The 20951-nt window shown below is 44.2% G+C and overlaps 1 protein-coding gene across 1 annotated transcript in view; it reads left to right on the top strand.

Moving 5' to 3' along the window:
* The first annotated feature begins 494 nt into the window (after positions 1 to 494).
* Positions 495 to 20951, top strand: part of LOC142599294 (microtubule-associated serine/threonine-protein kinase 4-like) — a 104372-nt gene continuing 83915 nt past the window's right edge. The window contains 3 exon segments of the mRNA XM_075739167.1: positions 495 to 536; positions 5981 to 6082; positions 10443 to 10575. Coding sequence (XP_075595282.1) covers positions 495 to 536; positions 5981 to 6082; positions 10443 to 10575 — 277 coding nt within the window.

The raw sequence follows: 20951 nt of genomic DNA, 5'->3' as shown, positions 1-20951 counted from the left end.
CTTACTCTGTCCTGCTCAAATAAGTAATTTTCAGCAGATACTTTTTTAACTATTCCTTAAGTATTGGTCTGTATAACTGACATTAGATGTCATCTTTATCTTAGAGGAAATGTGAACTTTTGCAATGCAATGTCTCTTCTGGGACTGAAGTAGTTTTTATACTTTATATTTAGCTCATTAAGTTGAGACTAATTTTTGATTTTCTTCTTTCAATTGATAGTCAAGCATGGGAAACATCAACTATAATTTTTAAATTAAATGGTGTGCTGGTTTTGGTGGCAAAACCATGACAAATGGCCTTATTCATGAGCACTGAATATGGTCTTGAAAACGCTTTTTCACTCTGATAAAAGCTTATGTTCTGCTTTGCTCTTGTAGTCATCCTGCTCATCCCAAGGGAAGCTACACCAGTTACCATACCAACCGACACCTGATGAGCTACATTTTTTATCTAAACATTTCTGTACTACTGAGAGCATTGCCAGTGATAACGGATGCAGGACCACTGCAATGTGCCCTCGGTCCCGAAGTCTCAGGTGAGTTTGTCTGTCTGGAAATAGGGGTTGAATCTAAATTTATATACTCTGGAGCATCATGGTTTTGTACGTTGGGAACATTCTCTATTTTCAAAATTGCCGAAGTATAATAAAAGTAAGAATATGAGCATGAGTTATTAATAGTCCTTTTAAATTCTTACTCCTGGTTTTGAACATAGCTTACTTCAGTGGTTAACATTGTAAGATAGGGCTTAATGGAGGCAACTAACCTGTGTGAACTGTCTTGATGAGCTAGTCATTATTGATCTGACGCTAGCTCTGGTTCTCTTCCAGAGTTCAAACTGTTCACAGAATATAGTCGTTATTTGCAAAACTAATTTGAAATGTATTTATATTCTAGGAGTATCTGGAAAGAAATGTGATGATGAACAAATGAGGGTGGTGGGGGCAGTAAACATTCATTTATTTTCTTTAACCAAGATGAACTTCACTTTCTTGTTTCCCAAAGACTAGGTCTCTGCAGTTCCTTTGCAGTGGTCATTTGTACAAGATGTGTTTTATCCAAGATCAGTTTTAAATTGTCAGAATAGGTTAGATTTGGAAAATGCAGATTAATATTTATGGATAAGTTTTCAAGAACAGGAAGGGAAAAAAAGAGGAAGTATTATATTTCTAGTTGTTGTATTGATCCTTTCAAAATTTTAAAAATAGTTTCACAGGTATACGAAACTTAAGGATTTAGTTTTCTAGTGTAATCTACTTTAACTCTACTTTTTGATTATTTTTTTTTAAATCTGTGTAGACTATTATGATAAATGAAGTTGCTACCTACATGAAACTGCACAGTAATTACTAATTAATTAATAATTACTGCACTATAATTACACTGGAGCACACTGGAAATCTTATGGAGATGAGCCTGTAGTAAACACTGACCACAAGGTTCACTTTGTTGGCCTGGTCCCTAATTCTTACCCACAAGCTTTCAACCTGCTCGTGGCTATTCTTCAGAGACAGCTCTTCCCAATCTATCCATTTTTTAATGTAGAGGGCAACCCCTCTGCCCCTCCTTCCTCGCCTGTCACAGGCCTTTGACACATTCCCCCACAACATCCTTCTCTCTAAATTGGGGAGATATGGATTTGATGGGTGGACTGTTCGGTGCATGAGGTATTGGTTGGATGGTCGCATCCAGAGGGTAATAGTCAATGGCTCAATGTCTGGATGGAGATCAGTGATGAGTGGTGTCCCTCAGGGGTCCGTATTGGGACCAGTACTGTTTAATATCTTCATCAATGACATAGACAGTGGGATCGAGTGCACCCTCAGCAAGATTGCAGGCGACACCAAGCTGAGTGGTGCAGTTGACACATCTGAGGGACAGGATGCCATCTAGAGGGACGTGGACAAGCTTGAGAAGTGGGCCCATGTGAACCTCATGAGGTTCCACAAGGCCAAGTGATTTCTGCTACAATAATTCCTGTAACATGCAACTCAAATCATGGGTTACAACAATTTAAAGGTATTTCCATTACAATCTCCACCCCCGGTCCCTTCGAGTCAGACCATCAAGTTTACCATTGCAATGAACACCTCCCCTTGCCCCTGCTCCGGCTTGGACTTATCCACAGACTGCAGTCCCTTAGGAGTGTACCTGCTCCAAGTGGAGCCTTATCCATGAGCCACAGTTTCTCCAGGGGTACACCTGCTGTGGCATAGACGTATCCACAGCCAAAGTCACTTCGAGGTGCACCTGTTCCAGCATGGCCTTCTCCATGGGCCACAATGCCTTCATAGATATATTTGCTCCAGCGTGGCCTTGCCTACAGTCACAGTCGCTTCAGTCCTCTCAGAAATAAACCTGCCCTATCATGGGCTCGTCCATGGCCACACACTTTGAAATGTTCCAGCATGACCCCATGCACAGCCACTGATGCTTCAAGGCGTACCTGCTGTAGCATGGACTTATCCTTGCCACAGATGCTCCGAGGTGTACCTTCTCCAGCATGGACTTATCCTTGGCTCGCAATCCTTCCAGAGGTATACCTGCTGCAGCACAGACACAACCACAGCCACAGACACTTCGAGATATACCTGCTGCAGCACAGACGCAACCACAGCCACAGACGCTTTGGGGTGTCCTGCTCCGACGTGGACTCATCCACAGGTCACAGTCCCTTCGACTCGAGTGCACACAGGAGTTCCAGCCTGTCCAGGACGGCAGCACAGAAACAGCAGCGATGCCCTGGCAATCTGCCAGCCCAGGCGCATCGCCATTGCTGTTATCAACATGTTCCCAGGCACAGCACAGTAAAATGATAAGCAGTACAGCAGTACAGCAAGCAGTGAAAGCAAAAAGCAGCCACTAATGAGCACTAGACTCTACTATATGGTAAGGCAAGCAAGCCCCATGGCAAGCACAGGAGCCTGACAATTAATAGCTAAACAGCTAATACTAAATAGCTAATAACAGCTATAAATTCAATCTAGCACATTCCAATCAAATCTGTCATTATCTCGAACCCTTCGAGCCCCACATTGGGCGCCAAAAAAGGACTGTCGTGGTTTTATCCCAGCCGGCAGCTGAGCACCATGCAGTCGCTCGTTCACTCCCCCCTCATCGGGATGGGGGAGAGAATTGGAAAAGTTAAAGTGAGAAAACTCATGGGTTGAGATAAAGACAGTTTAATAGGTAAAGCAAAAGCTGCGCGCACAAGCAAAGCAAGACAAGGAATTCATTCACCACTTCCCATGGACAGGCAGGTGTTCAGCCACCTCCAGGAAAGCAGGGCTCTGTCATGCGTAACGGTTACTTGGGAAGACAAACGCCATCGCTCCGAACGCCACCGCGCCCCCCCCCTTCCCCCAAGCTCCTTATAAACTGAGCATGACGTCATATAGTATGGAATATCCCTTTGGTCAGTTTGGGTCACCTGTCCTGTCTGTGTCTCCTCCCAACTTCTTGTGCACCCCCAGCCATCCCGCTGGCAGGGCAGTGCAAGAAGCAGAAAAGGCCTTGGCCTCGTGTAAACACTGCTCAAGAATAAGTCCATAGAACAAAAACATCTCTATATTATCAACACTGTTTCCAGCACAAATCCAAAACGTATCCCCACACTAGCTACTATGAAGAAAATCAATCGTCTCAGCTGAAACCAGGACATTATCTGTTCTGTGATTCAAATTCTTTATTATGTAAAAATTTTCTGTTTTGCAAACACATAATTCCTTAAAATATTCAGAATTAAGTTTTGAGTCAACTGCATTGTAACTGTCAATATCATAATATGACAGTATGAAAACTTGCTCTTTGCACAACCTGTTTCTTTGCACAATTCGGTTTCGGGCACTCAGTTGTGCTCTGGATTAATGTGATTCATTTGTTGTCAATTCCCAGCTGTGACGTTCACTAGAAAGCTGCATCTCCTATTGCTACTTGGTATGTTGCGATTACTTTGCATAACCAGGGAAAGATTCCCTTGAGGTTTGAGCAGTTTGATTCAAACAACATTTGTATAATTCTAAGGTCAAGGTCAAGTGGACCTGAATGCTTTTCTGCTTCATCCATCTTAAACATAACATGTATTGAGTCTTTTGTTCACATGTGCATCTGAGTGTTCACAAAGGTGCTTTAAATTTTGCTGGTGATTAAAATAGGCAGGTATTTTGTTTACCAAAGAGTTCTCTTTGAACTTGGTTGACAGTGTGCAGAACACAAATGCTTGCGTTCAGTTAAGGTTCTTCCAAAACCTATTGCAGAGTGCTGGGTAGTATTTGTGCCTGTTTCTTTTTAATTGCTTTAAGCTTCACAGATTAATTCTTCTGAAAGATTTGGTTAGTTTTTTGTTTTTAAATTATAGTGTTTATATTGAGATCAATAAGTAGCTTCATATTTTCATAGATTTTTTAAAACTACAAAAATATAAGAGAGAGATATTGTTGTGCTTAAATCCCAGCTGGCAACTGAGCACAACACAGCCTCTCGCTCACTTCCCCCACAGTTGGATGGGGGGAGAATCGGAAGAGTAAAAGTGAGAAAACTCATGGGTTGAGATAAAGACAGTTTAATAGGTAAAGCAAAAGCTGCACATGCAAGCAAAGCAAAACAAGGAATTCATTCACTACTTCCCATCGGCAGGCAGATGTTCAGCCATCTCCAGGGAAGCAGGGCTCCATCACACATAATGTTTACTTGGGAAGAGAAACACCATCACTCCAAACGTCCCCTCTTCTTCCTCCTTCCCCCAGCTTTTTATTGTTGAGCATGACGTCATATGATATGGAATATCCCTTTGGTCAGTTGGGGTCAGCTGTCCCAGCTGTGCCCCCTCCCAACTTCTTGTACACCTCCAGCCTACTCACTGGTGGGGTGGGGTGAGAAGTAGAAAAGGCCTTGATTCTGTGTAAGCACTGCTCAACAATAATGAAAACATCCCTGTATTATCAACACTGTTTTCAGGACAAATCCAAAACACAGCCCCATACTAGCTACTATGAAGAAAATTAACTCTATCCCAGCCAAAATCACCACAGAGATATATTATATGAAAAGTACTTATTTGTCCATATTAATCACTTTTACAATGTTAGCTTCTTAGTTTTCTTTCAGTTATCTTTGTGGTTTTGAATAATCAATAGATGAGGAAAAATTTAAGTCTACAGTTTCTACTATTCAGAACAAATAAATGCTTTTGATATTTGAGGGAAGGGCTATTGGTATATATTAATCGGGAGGAGAATGATATGGTGTCTTTGCATTCATTATCACCCTTACATTATACCATTTGTTCTTAGAGGAGAAAGTTTGAAAGAAATTTGAAATGCAGCTGAGACCACTATGCAAGTCTTTTCAAATTTTCCAGAAGTATTTTTTCTGTATGTATTCTTTTATAGCATTTCCCCCCCTTTGTTGTCATCTTTGTAGAACTCAATTTTTGTTGTCTTCCTTTCTATATATACCTGTATATGGCCTCTCTCTGCAAGTATGATCTCCTGTATATATAGGTTATTGTCATTTTAGTATGACATGTGGCCATAGGAAATCAGTATCAATTTGGCATGGATGTTGCTTATGTTTATTAATATTACCTAGATCAGTTTTCATTTCATCCTAAAATTATTAACAAATTGAGAGACAGCTGTACATGTAGACAGATGTATGTTGTATTGAAATGTAGTCCCTTTGCAAAACTGATGGTAATAATACTATGTAAGTTTAAAAAAAAAAGGTATTATGTCCATCATAGGCACTTTTACTTTGTTTTTACAGTGTTAGAATTGTACAAATGGGATTACTTCAATTTGAAATTATAATGTTGCTCAAATCCTTGTTATTTCTGCTGGCATCTTGAAAATGATGTGGTGATGTTTGTCTAAAGTACATGCTTCAAAACCTGCAAAAGTGTCCCAGATATCGTATACACTTTCCTGAGTTCTGCATCAAATGCAGTTTGCTTTATTATCCCTTTATTTTTATCTTTTAGGCTCAAGAGTGATCAGAGTGCGGAGAACTGGCATTTATTAAGCAACTAGTCCAAAAAATCCTAATAGTTATTGCTCATCCTGCTCGCTTACTGGAATGCCTGGTAAGGTCATGCTTACTTTAAATAGGTTTTCCAGTTGTTAGGGTAGAATAATTTCTGGGTTAACATTCAAAACCCTTCATAATAATTTTTTGAAACATGTCAAACAACTGGACAGGGCTTCATTGTTGGTGGGATCATTTTTGCTTTTTTTTTTAGGAAACTCCAGCAGTTGTGTTTGGTTCCCTGCTGTTGCAAATACCATGTTATAGAATCCCTTTCATCAATTGAGAAAGCTCCAGTTTGAAACCAGTTGGGTTTTTCTGTTGTTTTGTTAGACTTTGCTATTCTCTTGGGAAGACTGTTCTGGAATTGTAATTTCTTGGTGGTTTCCCCATTGTTATTGTTGTTGTTCTTACAAGTTTCATAATTTTGTGTCATGGTTTAACCCTAGCCAGTAACTAAGCAACATGCGGCTGCTCACTCACCCCTCCCCCACCAAGGGGATGGGGAGGAGAATGGAAAAAAAAACTCGTGGGTTGAGATAAAGACAGTTTAAAAGGAAAAGAATAACAATAATAGTAATAACAAAATAATAATAATAATACAAGTGATGCACAAATGCAATTGCTCACCGCATGTGAAAGGAAAATAAAACAATTCGATGCCCAGTCTGTTTCTGAGCAGCAATTCTGCCTCCTGGCTAGCTTCCCCAGTTGTATACAGAGCATGATGTTATATGGTAGGGAATATCCCTTTGGCCAGTCTGGGTCAGCTGTCCTGGCTATGCTCTCCCAGCTTCTTGTGCACCTGGCAGGGTGTGAGATGCTGAAAAGTCCTTGACTTAGTGTAAACACTACAACTACCTAGCAACAACTAAAACCATCAGTGTGTTATCAACATTATTCTCATACTAAATCCAAAACACACCACTATACCAGCTACTGGAATGAAAATTAACTCTATCTCAGCCGAAATCAGGATATTTTGTTTCACTCAACAGCTGCCATGGCTATAAGCAGCTTGCAGTCAGCTCCGTGGTACCTGATCTGGGGGGAACAGCAGCAGGGGGATTAGGGTATCTGGATATACAGATAGTCCGAGTTATATTGGGGAACAGAAGAAACAGAAGAGTTAGTTTATTTATGCACAAGCATAGCACTGATGTTGCCAGATTGGGCTAGCTTGTGGGAGGCCACGTGGGCATGTTTCTGCTTTGCCTGCCCATGCTGTGAGAGCTCAGGTGGCTCAGATGCAGGAAGTCACTCTTATGCATAGAGCCAATGTGTTTCATTTGTTCAGTGGAACTAATAAACCCTTGCAGAACACTGTACTCAGGAGGATGGTGTAGACACCCAAATACCATGTAAGAGCTAGCCTGAGTCCAACAGGCCTGGCAGGCAGCCCGAGCTGATTTTGTTGAGCCACTGTGCTTGCCAACACCAGGATCACAGTGTTGACATTGCACATAGCTATTTGAGGCTGGCAAGGCTTATGTGGGGAGTTGCTAACCTGCTGCTACATTCAAGTTATGCCTGAAAGTGTCATAACTGCATTTGCATGGCACTGAATCTGATCTAATAAGTCTTTCCAACCTGATTTTGGCTCTGTGCTGTGTCTCTTCATCTGTGGCAGTTAATCCACAACCTGGATCATTCAGTCACAGGCTGTTTTGTTTAGGAAACATCATGTCTCAGTGTTCCCAGTTGCAATTTGTTCATGACTCCAGTTCAGAAGGAATTTAAAATAAGGTATGTGCTCTGGATCAGCATGAAAGAGATGTTTAAAAAACAAGTCAGGCTTTAGAGAAGAGGATGCCTTAGCATGTCCTGCCTCTGCCATTGAATCCAAACTTGCGTTACTCCTTCACCCTGTCCCCTAAACCCTGAAATACTCATTCCATATCTAGAGTAATCTTTCTTGCTCCATTCTTAGGGTTCACATAATCTTTCTCCAGCTCTTCGCCCAATTTCTCATATGATGTCTTATCTTCCATCTGGTCTGTGTCTTTATCATTGTACATTCAAAAATACCTTTAAACACATCCTGTGGGCTGACAGACTGAGGCTTCCTTGTGATGCTTTATCTTTCCCTCCCATGCTTGCTAGCTCTTCCACCCACCCCAGCCTCATCACTGTCTTTTAGCCTCTTAATTCAGGTTCTCTCCTGGTGACCTATTTGCCCATTAGTTCATTCTCCCTAAATACTAAGTTTTATAGCTAGCTAGTCCAAATCTTCATTCACTTAGTTCCCAGTTTCTGCCACTGGGATTTTATCCTAGGCTACTTCCTCTGCCTTATCATGCTTCAAGTAGAGCTGCTGTGCATCCTGTATCCCTCCTTTTGCTGGGCCTGCTGATGCAAGTGGAAGGCCAGTATTGCGAGGCCAGGAGATGAGCTCTGTCTCTTAGTGTTCTGGTGCTTAGTTGCTTCCAGCTGTTTAGCTTTTCAGAGCTCTGCAATTGCAGAGAAAGCCAGTGTGGCTGCCTTGGAATGTTCTTAGTTCAGATGGGATCTTTAAGAGATTTAAGCTGGAATATAACAATGCTGCACGGTATGTTTCTTCAGAGGCAGGTAACTTGAACAAATTTAGGCAGACTGTCACAAAAGAACACACTTCTCATGCAAGAAGGTGTTAAGCCCACCCCATAAAGGTCACTGGAATAATTTAGCTCTACAGAAACAATACTGTTGTTTTTCTATAGCTTCCCTCTGGAAACTTTTGAATAATATTGGCTGATATTTTAGAACATCTGTCTGAAATAGATACTAGGTATGGCAAACTTCAGCCTATCTAAGAAACTTTGTAGCATTATAGGAAATAAATCCAGCACTTTTATCATGATAAGTTTCAGATACCATACAGTAATGATGTCAGTTTTCTGATGGTGATCTTAGCTCAGGTGTTCATGATATGTGAATTCCTATTTGTATTCACTTGTTAATCATATGAATAAAGCTTTTGCAGTTTCATATGTGCCAAGAGCTACTGCCAAATATTGAAAGATTTCCTCCATTTGCACATGAAAAATTAAACACAAAATTAGAAAATAAATTCCTTGCTTCTAATTATTTGCATGTGTGTGCATATGTGTATGCACACACAGATATTCATATGATTAAAAGTTTCAATGCTTTCTTATTTTTATCATCTATTAAGGTAGTAAAATAAACTTATTTCCAAGGCACTTAAAGGATAGGCAGGGTTTTGCGGTCTGGGGTGTTTTTTGTTGTTGTTTGGAGTTTTTTACCTCCTTGAGGCTTGCCTTTTAGGCATGGTATAAATGATAGTAGTAGTATAGTTGGTTCCTGTCCTGGTTTCGACTGAGAAAGAGTTAATTTTCATTCTAGTATCTGGTATAGTGCTGTGTTTTGGATTTAGGATAAGAATAATGTTGATGATAACACACTGATGTTTTTAGTTGTTGCTAGGTAGTTGTAGTGTCTACACTAAGTCCAGGACTTTTCAGCATCTCACACCCTGCCAGGTGCACAAGAAGCTGGGAGAGCATAGGCCGGACAGGTGACCCAGACTGGCCAAAGGGATATTCCCTACCATATAACATCATGTTCTGTATACAACTGGGGAAGCTAGCCAGGAGGTGGATTCACTGCTTGGAAACAGACTGGGAATAGGGTTGGGTTTTTTTTTTCCTTTCACATGTGGTGAGCAATTGCATTTGTGCATCACTTGTTTTATTGTTGTTGTCGTTATTATTATCTTCCTTTGTTATCCTATTAAACTGTCTTTATCTCAACCCACAAGGTTTTTTTTCCATTCTCCTCCCCATCACCTTGGTGGGGGGAAGGGTGAGCGAGTAGCTGCCTGGTGCTTGGTTACCGGCTGGGGTTTAACCATGATGGTTCCCAAAAGGATTTTCTTTTCTAGATTTGGAACAATTGGATCAAGGAAGTTCAAATGTTGTTTTTAGCAACTTACGATTTTGGCTTCGTTCTAAAGTTAATGATTTATTTAATTTTATTTTCCATAAAACATAATACATATATATTGATTAAAAATACTTCAAAATTTCATTTAGAAGTAAAAACAGGGAGCAATGTATTGACATAGTTTCTTTATTTCAGTAGTGGATTTTTATATGCAAGTGGCTGCCAGGAGATGAAGTCTTCTGTATGTTTATAGGTCATTTCACTCTGAATATTATGGTAAGTTTTGAGGGCAAAGAACTTACTATTCTTATAAAGTAGTGCTCTGAAATAATGGTATGAAATTTCATTGCTTACAGCATGTTGCATTGTATAGGAATCAGAATAATAGGCTACTAGTAACAGAATAACGAGGTATCATTTTTAATAAGGGAAATGTCAAATATTTGCAATAGGAGAAGCAAAGGAAGCTTTTATATTAGGTTTTAAGACTTCAGTTTCTGCAGGGAGAATGATGGTGATTATTTTTCTTCTAGGAAATTGATCCCGAAGAGTTTTACTATCTTTTGGAAGCAGCTGAAGGCCATGCTAAAGAAGGGCAAGGCATTAAAACAGACATCCCTCAATATATTATTAGCCAGCTGGGCGTAAATAAAGTTCCTCTGGAAGGTAAGTATGTCTCCTGGTCAAGCTATAGACTCCCAATTGCTTCCTTCTCCATGTATTTAGTCATTGTGATAAACTATGTATACCTCAAAAGAGTCAAAGTAAAGATGGTACCAGAACAAGCATTCATTAACCCTCACTATTCTCTCACAAGCTCAAAGGCATTAAAAAGGCTATCTGAGATTTTCTGTTGTGAATATCTCTTACAAATACACTATGTCGATGATACTCATCATCTTCCAGCCTGGCAATGTAACTTTCTTAGTTCAGCTCTAGCTTGAAATTTACTGATATAATTTGATGGCAACTGTTATCCAACCAGAGGTATAAATGAAAATGAGCTGAGCTATTATTTGTCTTTCAGTGCTCCCAGGCTCCCACATCTTAGAATCCCTGGGAAGAATGTCTTCCATTCCTATTAAAACTGCAAAGATTTATTTTCCTGGGTAATTGATATGTCCATGTTGTGACCAGCAAGTCGAGGGAGGTGATCCTGCCCCTCTAATTGGCTCTTGTGAGACCCCCACCTGGAGTACTGCATCCAGCTCTGGGGGCTCCAGTACAAGATAAACATCGAGCTGTTGGAGCAAGTCCAGAGGAGGGCCACGAAGCTGATCAGAGGGCTGGAGCACCTCTCCTGTGAGGACAGGCTGAGAGAGTTGGGGTTGTTCAGCCTGGAGAAAAGGCGGCTCTGGGGAGACCTAATTGCAGCCTTCCAGTACCTGAAGGGGGCCTACAGGAAAGATGGAGAGGGACTGTTTATGAAGGAGTGTAGTGACAGGACAAGGGGTAATGGGTTTAAGCTGAAGGAGGGTCGATCTAGACTAGATGTGAGGAAGAAATTCTTCACTGTGAGAGTGGTGAGGCACTGGAACAGGTTGCCCAGAGAGGTTGTGGAGGCCCCCTCCCTGGAAGTGTTTAAGGCCAGGTTGGATGAGGCTTTGGGCAACGTGGTCTAGTGGAAGGTGTCCCTGCCCATGGCAGGGGGGTTGGGAATAGATGATCTTTGAGGTCCCTTCCAACCCAAACCATTCTATGATTCTATGATTCTATGACTTCTGTAGTGGGAACTCAGGTTCCCATGGAGGTGTCGTCATTGCACAATTTTTGGTTGCCTGATTCTTGTTTTAAGGACAGTGTTGGAAAACTAAAATTACTTCTGTTTCTGAACTAGACCATCTTCTCTTCCATCCTAAGACCAGTGTGGTGGGTTGACCCTATCTGGAGGCCAGGTGCCCACCAGAGCCACTGTATCACCCCCCCTCATTCACTAGACAGGTGAAAAAAAGTATAATGAAACACTTGTGGGTTGAGATAAGGACAGGGAGAGATCACTCACTAATTATTGTCATGGGCAAAACAGACTGAACTTAGAGAGGGAATTCATCTAATTTATTACTAAGCAAAACAGAGTAGAGGAATGAGAAATAAAATCAAATCTTAAAACACCTCCCCCCACCCCTCCCTTCTTCCCGGGCTCAACTTCACTCCCGGCTTCAACCTCCGCCCCCCCCAGCGGCACAGGGGGACGGGGAATGGGGGTTACGGTCAGTTCATCACATGTTGTTTCTGCCGCTTCTTCATCCTCAGGGGGAGGACTCCTCTCATCGTTCCCCTGCTCCAGCATGGGGTCCCTCTCACAGGAGACAGTCCTTCACGACCTTCTCCAATGTGAGTCTCTCCCACGGACTACAGTCCTTCATGAACTGCTCCAGCGTGGGTCTTTCCAATGGGGTGCAGACCTTCAGGAGCAGACTGCTCCAGCGTGGGGTCCCCCACGGAGTCACAAGTCCTGCCAGCAAACCTGCTCTGGCATGGGGTCCTCTCTCCATGGGTCCACAGGTCCTGCCAGGAGCTTGCTCCAGCTCAGGCTTCCCACGGGGCCACAGCCTCCTACAGGTGCCTCCACCTGCTGCAAGGTGGGGTCCTCCACGGGCTGCAGGTGGAATTGCTGCACCCCCTCATCCTTCCTCCATGGGCTGCAGGGGGACAGCCTGCTTCACCATGGTCTTCACCACGGGCTGCAGGGGGATCTCTGCTCAGGCGCCTGGAGCACCTCCTCCCCCTCCTTCTGCACTGACCTTGGTGTCTGCAGAGTTTCTTACATCTTCTCACTCCTCTCTCTGGCTGCAAAAGCTCTCTCTAACTGTTTTTTTCCCTTCTTAAATATGTTATCACAGAGGCGCTGATTGGCTTGGCCTTGGCCAGCAGTGGGTCTGTCTTGGAGCTGGCTGGCATTGGCTCTATCAGACACAGGGGAAGCTTCTAGCAGCTTCTCACAGAAGCCACCTCTGTAGCCCTCGCACTACCAAAACCTTGCCACGCAAACTCAATACAACCAGGTTCTATCACTGATGACGTACGGAAATTGGTTCATTGTGTTCAGTACTAGTCCTGCAAATGGAAGTCTAGCAGAAACGTCATCATGAAAAATGGGTCTAGCTAGTGCCATTTAGCTTGTCTTCTGTGTTTTGACACAGGACAAGGGGGACCTCTAGGAGAGGACTTGATAACACAAAATAATAGCAAAAAACCTGTGATAAGAGGCGTTTTTTAATCAGTTCTCATGATGCAAGCTCACATTTCCTTAAATGAAAGGAAGAGCGTATTGTAAGCGTGTTAAAAGAAAATGGTTTTTTTTTTTCAACTTAAGCAGCTTGTGTTCAGCATTGCCAGATGTTGTCAGGAATTTGGTTAGATCTAATTCAATTAAATTGGATATTGTTATAGATAATATTCGTGTTATGTTAACAGATTTAAAGGAAGTCAAGCCTATTATTAGTCCTCTTTCTATCTTCACAGAAGAATTTCCTCATCCAAATTTAGTATTATTTTTATCTGAGATATAGATTATAGCAGCCTCGGCACTTTTTGCTTGGATTTGCAGTGCAGCAAGGATGCAGGGCAAATTGGGAAAAGGCACATAAATATTGTTTTCCATGTGCTACTGGGAAAGATCAAGAAGTAGCTTAAAACTACCTGCAAGACAGAGGTGTCTGCTGGATTTGGAGAGCTGTTGGTCTGGCCTAGACTGACAATTCATAAATTCTTCACTAATCAAGTATGCAGGATTTAATTTTGAGTGTGGGTTGAGGTTGTAGTATTATTGACCATGGTTCTGCCACTTAAACCTTATCTTACTGATTGACTCTTTCTGGCCACTTGGATAAAAGTGTTCCTCAGCATAAGTCAAGAAACTTAAGTTTAGTAATGTCTTTGAATGTTTTTAAACTGTTTATTGTGAGAGAGGTCTAGAGACAAATACTACATACAAATAAGAGATAATATTTTCTCAGACTGAATATTTATTTTATGTGAGTGTACTTCATCTAGAACACATCTTATAATTGCATTTCATAAATTAAATATTGCTGAATATAACTGTCCTGGTTCTGGCAAGGATAGAGTTAATTTCACAAGGAGCCAGGACAGGTGAGCCAAGCTGGCCAGTGGGCTATTCCATATCATGTGACATCATGCTCACCATAAAAGGGGGCTAGTCGGGCAGGGGTGGGCTCGGTGTGGCTCCAGGACCGGCTGAGGGTCAGGTCAATTGTTCTCTGTTATCACCCATTGTGAATATTCCGTTATCAGCACTGTTTTTGATTGTTTCCCTCTCCCTTGCTGTCCCAGTAAACTGCCCTTATCCCAACCCTCGAGGCTTTGCCGTTGTTTTTCCATTCTCCTCCCCATCCCGCCGGGGGAGGGCTGAGGGAGCAGCGTGGCACTTAGCTGCCGGCTGGGGCTAAACCATGTCAGTCCTTTTTGGCGCCCAACGTGGGGCTCGAGGGGTTGTGATAACGACAAGTCTGACCCAAGTGTGTTAAAACAAAGTTGTTATAAGCATTTAAAATGTTATTGAAACAGTCACTGGTCATAATGATGTTCTGTTTGGTCATGTGGCTGTGGTATGTAAACCCGTGTTTACTCTATGTAATCCCTGTGGTGCTGTTTATCACCTCTGGGAGAGGGGTTCGTGTTCTCATGTTGTTGTATTGTGTGATAATGACTTATGATATCATTGACAGTCATGAGTCTGAGATGGTACTTGTATGTAGCATTTCTGTCATGCCTGTACCTCGGTCAATATCTTTCAGAATTGATTAATAATTGGACCCAATCTATGGGGAAGACAGGGGGGGATACCTTCTCCCACTCTTTCACCTCCTCTTTTCCCTTTTGGTTGGTTACAACAGTTTTTGAGAATTTTGAATACCCTTGGAAAGTTCAGGCCGGTATATTCCTGTTGCTAGGTCTCCTGTATGTTTTCCAAGTCCTGTTCAGGGTTAGCAAAAATCTTTTCAAGAGTACCACCCAGGGATCTTCCCCAAGGCTGAATGGTCAGGGCTGGCATGGCATGTGGGAGAGTATGGGCGGGTATCTAGAGACCTTTTCACCCCCAATGGTTTGGAGCTTCACTCCCGAACAATTGCAAGACCCTGATAAAATGGTAGAATATTTGAAAGGAACATGCTGTGGGGATTCCAAGGAGACACAACTGACTGTGCTGTTCTGGGCCCTGGCCACAATCTATCAAACACTGCTTGATAGTAGACAGCACCATCCAGAGGGAGAGAGCAGACCCTCAGGCACTGCAGCTGCCCAAGCCCCTGCAACAGGCACTGTAGTCGAGCCAAAAGATCAACCCATACCAGTATCAGTCACCCCTATACATAAAAAGAAATACACAAGGAAATTGGTTCGCTTAGTGAAAGATGATGATGAAACAGGACCATCACGAGAACAAGAAGAAGAGCCAGAACCAGAAGTGATTACTCGATCCCTGTCCCTGAGTGAGCTGCGAGATATGCGGAAAGTTTGCAGCCGCCTTCCAGGGGAGTGCATTATTACCTGGCTGCTCCGCTGCTGGGATAACGGGGCCAGTAGCCTGGAATTGGAGGGCAGGGAGGCCAAGCAGCTGGGATCCTTGTCTAGGGAAGGGGGCATTGACAAGGCAATTGGGAAGAAGGCACAGGCCCTCAGCCTCTGGAGGCGCCTCCTGTCAAGTGTGAGGGAAAGGTATCCTTTCAGTGAAGATGTCGTATGTCGGCCAGGCAAGTGGACCACTATGGAGAGAGGTATTCAATATCTGAGGGAATTAGCTGTGCGGGAGATGGTTTATTATGATCCGGACAATGCACAGTTGCCCACAGACCCCGATGAAGTCCACTGTACCCGACCAAAGTGGCGAAAATTTGTACGAAGTGCACCATCATCGTACGCCAACTCACTGGCAGTAATCGACTGGAAAAGTGAAGAGGCACCCACAGTGGACGAAGTGGCTGGCCGACTCTGGCAGTATGAAGAGACCCTTTCTTCCTCCCTTGTCTCGGCTGTGGAGAAACTGTCCCAGGACGTCCAGCAACTCAAAGAGGATATATCTTACTCCTCATCTGTACAGACCCGCATTTCAGCTGTTAGGAGTAAGCGTTTTTCTGCTCCGGAGAGGGGATATAGAGCATACACACCACGAGGTATCCTGTGGTTCTATCTGCGTGACCACGGAGAAGACATGAGGAAATGGGATGGGAAGCCCACCTCAACCCTGCGGGCACGCGTACATGAGGTACAAGGCAAGACAGTCATAAAAAGGGACCCTTCCAGAAAGAATGCTGCTCCAGTTTCCACCGGGCAGCCCCCCAGACCAAGTGAAAGGCCAGATCGCACTTCTGATCCTCTTGAAGGGACTTCTAAGTCCTTTTTGCAAGAGGTGAGTAGCGACTATGACGAGCAGGATTAGAGGGGCCCTGCCTCCAGCCAGGTGGAGGAAAGGGACAACAGGGTTTATTGGACTGTGTGGATCCGATGGCCTGGCACATCGAACCCACAAGAGTACAAAGCCCTAGTGGACACTGGTGCACAGTGTACCCTAATGCCATCGAGCTCTGAAGGGGTGGAACCGATCTCTATTTCTGGTGTGACGGGGGGGATCCCAACAGTTGACTCTGTTGGAGGCTGAAGTGAGTCTAACTGGGAATGAGTGGCAAAAGCACCCCATTGTGACTGGGCCGGAGGCTCCGTGCATCCTGGGCATAGACTACCTCAGGAGAGGGTATTTCAAAGACCCAAAAGGGTACCGGTGGGCTTTTGGAGTAGCTGCTTTGGAAGCGGAGGAAACTGAACCATTGTCTAGTTTGCCTGGTCTCTCAGAGGACCCTTCTGTTGTAGGGTTGCTCAGGGTTGAAGAGCAACAGGTGCCAATTGCTACCACAACTGTGCACCGGCAGCAATACCACACCAACAGACACTCCCTGGTTCCCATCCACAAGCTAATTCATCAACTGGAGGGTCAGGGAGCGATCAGCAGAACCCACTCACCCTTTAACAGTCCCATATGGCCAGTGCGGAAGTCCAATGGAGAGTGGAGCATGACAGTAGACTATCATGGCCTGAATGAAGTCACACCACCCATGAGTGCTGCCGTGCCGGATATGCTGGAACTTCACTATGAACTGGAGTCAAAGGCAGCCAAATAGTATGCCACAACTGATACAGCTAATGCATTTTTCTCGATCCCTTTGGCAGCAGAGTGCAGGCCACAGTTTGCCTTCACTTGGAGGGGCGTCCAGTACACCTGGAACCGACTGCCCCAGGGGTGGAAACACAGCCCCACCATTTGCCATGGACTGATCCAGACTGCACTGGAAAAGGGTGAAGCCCCAGAGCACCTGCAATACCTTGATGACATCATTGTACGGGGCACCTCAGCAGAGGAAGTTTCTCAGAAAGGGAAGAAAATAATCCAAATCCTGCTGCAGGCTGGCTTTGCCATAAAACAAAGTAAGGTGAAGGGGCCTGCGCAGGAAATCTAGGAATAAGGTGGCATGATGGGCAGTGTCAGATCCCAATGGATTTTATCAACAAAATAGCAGCCATGTCCCCACCGACCAACAAAAAGGAGACACAGGCCTTCTTAGGTGTTGTGGGTTTCTGGCGAATGCACATTCCGAATTACAGTCTGATAGTAAGCCCTCTCTACCATGTAACCCGGAAGAAGAATGATTTCAAATGGGGCCCTGAGCAACGACAAGCTTTCGAACAAATTAAACAAGAAATAGTTCATGCCGTAGCTCTTGGGCCAGTCCGGGCAGGACCAGATGTGAAAAATGTGCTGTACACCGCAGCCAGGGAGAATGGCCCTACCTGGAGTCTCTGGCAGAAAGCACCAGGGAAGACTCGAGGTCGACCCCTGGGGTTTTGGAGTCGGGGCTATAGAGGATCCGAGGCCCGCTATACTCCAACAGAAACGGAAATATTGGCAGCCTACGAAGGAGTTCGAGCTGCTTCAGAGGTGATTGGCACTGAAGCACAGCTCCTCCTGGCACCCCGACTGCCGGCGCTGGGCTGGATGTTCAAAGAGAGGGTCCCCTCTACACATCCTGCAACCGATGCTACATGGAGTAAGTGGGTTGCACTGATCACACAATGGGCTCGAATAGGAAGCCCCAATCGTCCAGGAATTCTGGAAGTGATCACAGACTGGCCAGAAAGGAAAGATTTCAGAATGTCGCCAGAGGAGGAGGTGACACGTGCTGAAGAAGCCCCACCGTATAATAAACTGCCAGAAGATGAGAAACCATATGCCCTCTTCACTGATGGGTCCTGTCGCATCGTGGTAAAGCATTGAAGGTGGAAGGCCGCTGTATGGAGTCCTACACGGCGAGTTGCAGAAGCTGCTGAAGGAGAAGGTGAATCGAGCCAGTTTGCAGAGGTGAAAGCCATCCAGCTGGCTTTAGATATTGCTGAAAGAGAAAAGTGGCCAACGCTGTACCTCTACACTGACTCATGGATGGTGGCCAATGCCCTGTGGGGGTGGTTGCAGCAATGGAAGCAGAGCAACTGGCAGCTCAGAGGCAAACCCATCTGGGCTGCCCCATTGTGGCAAGATATTGCTGCCCAGCTAGAGAAGCTAGTTGTAAAAGTGCGTCATGTAGATGCCCACGTACCCAAGAGTCGGGCCACTGAGGAACATCCAAACAACCAGCAGGTGGATCAGGCTGCTCAGATTGAAGTGGCTCAGGTGGATTTGGACTGGCAACATAAGGGTGAATTATTTATAGCTCGTTGGGCCCGTGAGGCCTCAAGCCATCAAGGAAGAGATGTGACATATAGATGGGCCCGTGATCGAGGGGTGGACTTGACCATGGATGCCATCTCACAGGTCATCCATCAATGTGAAACATGCGCCGCAATCAAGCAAGCCAAGCGGGTAAAGCCTCTGTGGTATGGAGGCCGATGGTTGAAATATAAATATGGGGAAGCATGGCAAATCGACTACATCACGCTCCCACAAACCTGCCAAGGCAAGCGTTAGGTTCTTACAGCGGTGGACGCAACCACTGTGTGGCTGGAAACATATCCTGTGCCCCATGCCACTGCCCGGAACACTATTCTGGGTCTTGAAAAGCAAGTCCTGTGGCGACATGGCACCCCAGAGAGAATTGAGTCAGACAACGGGACTCATTTTTGGAACAACCTCATAGACACCTAGGCCAAAGAGCATGGCATTGAGTGGGTGTATCACATCCCCTACCATGCACCAGCCTCTGGGAAAATCGAACGATACCATGGACTGCTAAAAACTACCCTGAGGGCAATGGGTGGGGGGACCCTCAAACACTGGGACACACATTTAGCAAAGGCCACCTGTTCAGTTAACTCTAGGGGATCTACCAATCAAGCTGGCCCTGCCCAATCAAAATTCCCACGCCCAGTAGAAGGGGATAAAGCTCCTGTATTGCACATGAAAAATATGTTGGGTAAAACAGTTTGGGTTATCCCTGCTTCAGGCAAAGGCAAGCCCATCTGCGGGATTGCTTTTGCTCAGGGACCAGGGTGCACTTGGTGGGTGATGAGAAAGGATGGGGAAGTCCGGTGTGTACCCCAAGGGGATTTGATTTTGGGTGAAAATAGCCAATAAATTAAATTGCATGATAGTAATAGCGATATACTGTATCAATGGTATGACCATAAGAATCACCCAAAACTAATGAAGGATGGACTTTGAAACGGAACAAAGTGCCACGATGATGGAACTAGAACTGACTTCAACTGGTGCCCAGAAACTTTATCGAAAAATCACATCCTTGACATCCAGACTGTGAGCATGGACCATACCAGATACACCGGCTGTGAAAACTCCGGATGCAGCATGCAACAATCCAGCAGCACGCACCATTGCTCCTGCCCTGACTGAAATGGCAGATGGAGCCCAAAGCCATGGACTAAATGAACTCAAGGGACATTTTAGAGCGATAGCCCATAGAGTAAGGCAATGAGATCTGTAAAATAATCTGGGCATGACGTAGATGGTATGGACTAAGGGGTGGATAATGTCCTGGTTCTGGCTAGGATAGAGTTAATTTCCCAAGGAGCCAGGACAGGTGAGCCAAGCTGGCCGGGGGGCTATTCCATACCATGTGACTGTCATGCTCACCATAAAAGGGGGCTCTTCGGGCAGGGGTGGGCTCGGTGTGGCTCTGGGGTGGGCTGAGCTCAGGTCGTGGGATTGGTAAATCGTTCTCTGTTATCACCCATTGTTACTATCTGTTATCAGTACTGCTGTTGATTGTTTCCCTCTCCCTTGCTGTCCCAGTAAACTGCCCTTATCCCAACCCTCGAGGCTTTGCCGTTGTCTTTTCCCTTCTCCTCCCCATCCGGCCGGGGGAGGGCTGAGGGAGCGACGGGTGGCACTTAGCTGCTGGCTGGGGCTAAACCTCGTCAATAACATAAACTTTGAAACATTCCAGGATAATTGAAATGTTTGTTTTCTGAGGGGGAAAATGGGTTATGTGGTTTGTCAGTAAATACTGAGGGGGTGTGTGATGTGTGGATCACTGACCTTTGGTTCAATTGGAGATTTGGGTGATTAAATTATTTTGTGTATCACTTTAAAGTCTAATGTGTATGTAGATTTGTGATCAAATAATTCAGGCCATCTGATTCATATTAATGCTTTCCTGCCTCTCTACAAAAAGTGATGTTTATAAGCAGTATAAATCTCCATGCAATGACTTCTTAAATGATCTGGTTTTGGTTTTAAATTGGTGCCTCTATATAAAGGTATGTTTCCTAAGCAAAAATAAAAGAATGTCACTGTGGGTTTATGCTCTTGAATTAATCATTTATGAATGGAATTATTTGGAAATATTGTATTCACTGGTATAAAAAATATTACATGAAGATCATCCCACTGAGAGTGCTTTTAAATTCCTTCTATGCAAAAATGGAAAATATTTAAATAGCAGAAGAACCAAATCTTTCAAAACAAACAAATCTACTTCAGTAACTCCACTTATCCTGAAACATGGAATTGTATTTCCAAATAAGCTGTTAAATTCTATCTGCAATGTCCATAAATGTTCATGCAATGGATTTGA

Source organism: Balearica regulorum, chromosome W, assembly GCF_011004875.1.
Source record: "Balearica regulorum gibbericeps isolate bBalReg1 chromosome W, bBalReg1.pri, whole genome shotgun sequence".
NCBI classification, from domain to species: Eukaryota; Metazoa; Chordata; class Aves; order Gruiformes; family Gruidae; genus Balearica; species Balearica regulorum.
Note: the sequence above shows the minus strand (reverse complement) of the source record. Positions and strands in the feature narration are given on the sequence as shown.